We start from the raw sequence: 2,595 nt of genomic DNA, 5'->3' as shown, positions 1-2,595 counted from the left end.
CGGAACACACTGACGCTGCTGATATTGCTCGTCGCCGCAGCCGCCGCTGGACTCTCCTACGCGTGGCGGCCTGTCTCTTAGGGTAAACTCGTCTCACCTTCATCGTTGTATTTTACTTGCTTGTCTTTTTAGTTTGAGCTGGTCTGGACGAGTTAGCCATAGAGGCGGGTTTAACCCCTGGGCACTAAGCTTTCCTGGTCTTTCCAGTTGACCGGACTCGACGCAGCACGATGCCTGACAGGACTGGCGCAACCATGCTCGAGGATCTGCCCGAGGAGATGATGCACAAAATACTCATCCGGTTGCCGTCCAAGGCCGTCGGCCGCTGCCGTGCTGTCAGCACGTCTTGGCGCAGTGCCACATCCACACCTGAATTCATGCTCGAGCACCGCCGCCGCCAGCCATCGCTCCCTATTGTCGATGGGCAGGGGCGGCCCGCCAGTTATGTCGTCTTAGGAGACGCTGGTGCTGGCACCTCAAATCAAGAGCTCTGGCCCTTCCTCCAGGACTGCAGACACCGTTTTAAGAATAGCCTCAAAGGCTCCTGTGATGGCTTCTTCATTATGTACCTCTGGATGCGGTCCCATTTCTTCATCTGCAACCCGGTGACCCGCAAGTCTGTTGTCGTACCGCAGCCTCAAGGGCTCAACTTCGTAATTGGTTTCTACTGCCACCATCCAACTGGAGAATATAGGGTGCTCTGGGTCTCACAGTCATATGACTTGTCTACATCTAGATTATACATCCTCACAGTAGGATCCGACAAGCTGAGGGAATTAATAGTCAGAATGCAAACGGTCTCATCGCCTTCCATGGAACAGAAGCTACTGAATGAGCTGCGAATGTCATCCGACCACTCACCAGCAGTCCACCACCGTGGCAGCCTCCACTGGTGTCTTTATGATGCTAGTGACATCATGGGAGATGGTGGAGACATCATTGTGTTCAACACAGAAGCCGAGTCATTCGGGTGGATGCGTAGTCCCGCTCAGCCATGCCCTAATAGGAAGTTGTTCGACATGAAAGGGACGCTTGCTTGCTGGGCCAGCTCGACTCCTAGTTTCACTGCTATTGATGTCTGGGTGATGCAAGATTATGATGCGGAAATCTGGGCTTTCATGTACCGGATTGAACTTTCAACTGTGGAGGCATCACGGCAACTTTATTTGAGTTCATTGAAAAAGAAAAAGAAAAAGAAAACACCACTTGATTCAACGGTGCAATCATTCAGTGATATGGCTGTGATAAACAAGTGTGAGTTGCTGATCATGTTTAATAATAAGCATGTGTTGCGCTGCGACATTGATGGCAAGTTCTTAGGTTCGGTTAATATTGGAAAAAGTCAATATTGTGTGGGGCTTAGTCAGCACCGCCTTCAAGAGAGCATTATTGCAATTCCATCATGAGATGCAAAAATAACATGAGGAGCCTCCGTTCTCCACAGGGCATGTATGAATTTTCAAGACTCCTGGTTTGCTTTGTCCTTGGATTCAGAGCATGTCTTTTGTTCTTAGCTCTTCTTACTTGTCGGTACTACTAGTAGAACGTGACATTTTGGATGGTTGCAGTAGCACCTGCGATCTCATCATTTGGTGCTGGTTATAATGTCTTGGTAATGTTCTGACCTGATATATCGATCTTGGGCTATTAGTTTGATCTATGTTAGTGTCTGACCTGGTGTATCAATCTATGGTATTAAAACCTATTATTACTATATACAGCTATGTGTTTGTTGACTGTTAGTTTGATCTTTGTGTCCACGCTGTATTATTACGGCATTCAGTTAACAGTTTTTTGCATGATTGATACTTCAGTTTCCTTCCCTTGTTTGCGCCAGGCCCTTTGAACTTGTTTTACGTTTTTAAGTAGAAACGAGCACCAAGTGTGCTGGTACTTTGTTCATCTTTCTCCAGATAAAAGTTTTGTAACTAAATTACACAACGTCAGTTTTGACGATCGCCGGACTGAACTGAACAACTATCCTTTTGTTTTCTGCTGTTTTTTTCTCCAGGGTTTTATATTTTTTGGGTAGACAGGAACTTGTTGAAGGTGTGCCCTGCTGGAGCAAGATAAATATGCTAGTTCTAGATGACACATTTGCAACTTAATTACATGTTGTCAGTGTTGGCCGTTTAAGAGTGGCCACATTTCCTTTTATGTGATGATACGAAACAGGTTTTGGTTTCACGATTATTGCATCTAGAAGTCTGCAAATTATCGGATTGAACACCTAGCAACCTTAAATTTACGGAAATGTTAACGCCCATACGTGTGGGCGCTACCCAACTCGCCCACACGCCTGAATCGTCGTCCACTGTCTTTTGCACGAATCTTGACACGAAAAGGTGGATTTGGTGTGCCACGTAGGACGGGGCTGGTGTGTGGGCGTTGGGGAGTTTGCCCACACACCCGCACAACGCTGTTTGCCAGCTGAGTTATGTGGGCAAACTGCTTTTCACCGACACAGCCACCACCTAGGTCATGCGCGTGTGGGTGAACTGCTTTTCGCCCACAGGACACTCCTACCTTGTGGATGGCAACTGCAGTTATGCGAACGTGGCAACTCGGTACACATATGGCAACTGAACTGCAGTT

General features: G+C 47.3%; 1 protein-coding gene across 1 annotated transcript; it reads left to right on the top strand.

Annotated features, from left to right (window-relative positions):
• The first annotated feature begins 230 nt into the window (after nucleotides 1-230).
• LOC119335477 (putative F-box protein At1g30920) lies at nucleotides 231-1,666 on the top strand. Its single transcript, XM_037607602.1, has one exon. The coding sequence runs from the start codon at nucleotides 231-233 to the stop codon at nucleotides 1,404-1,406; it is 1,176 nt and encodes a 391-aa protein (XP_037463499.1). The 3' UTR covers nucleotides 1,407-1,666.
• Nucleotides 1,667-2,595: the final 929 nt, after the last annotated feature.

Source organism: Triticum dicoccoides, chromosome 7B, assembly GCF_002162155.2.
Source record: "Triticum dicoccoides isolate Atlit2015 ecotype Zavitan chromosome 7B, WEW_v2.0, whole genome shotgun sequence".
Classification (NCBI taxonomy): Eukaryota; Viridiplantae; Streptophyta; class Magnoliopsida; order Poales; family Poaceae; genus Triticum; species Triticum dicoccoides.
This window is presented reverse-complemented; position numbering and strand designations above follow the sequence as displayed.

Excerpts from the sequence above, each read along its gene's own strand:
- LOC119335477 (XM_037607602.1), top strand. The coding sequence starts at position 231 with ATGCCTGACAGGACTGGCGCAACCATGCTCGAGGATCTGCCCGAGGAG.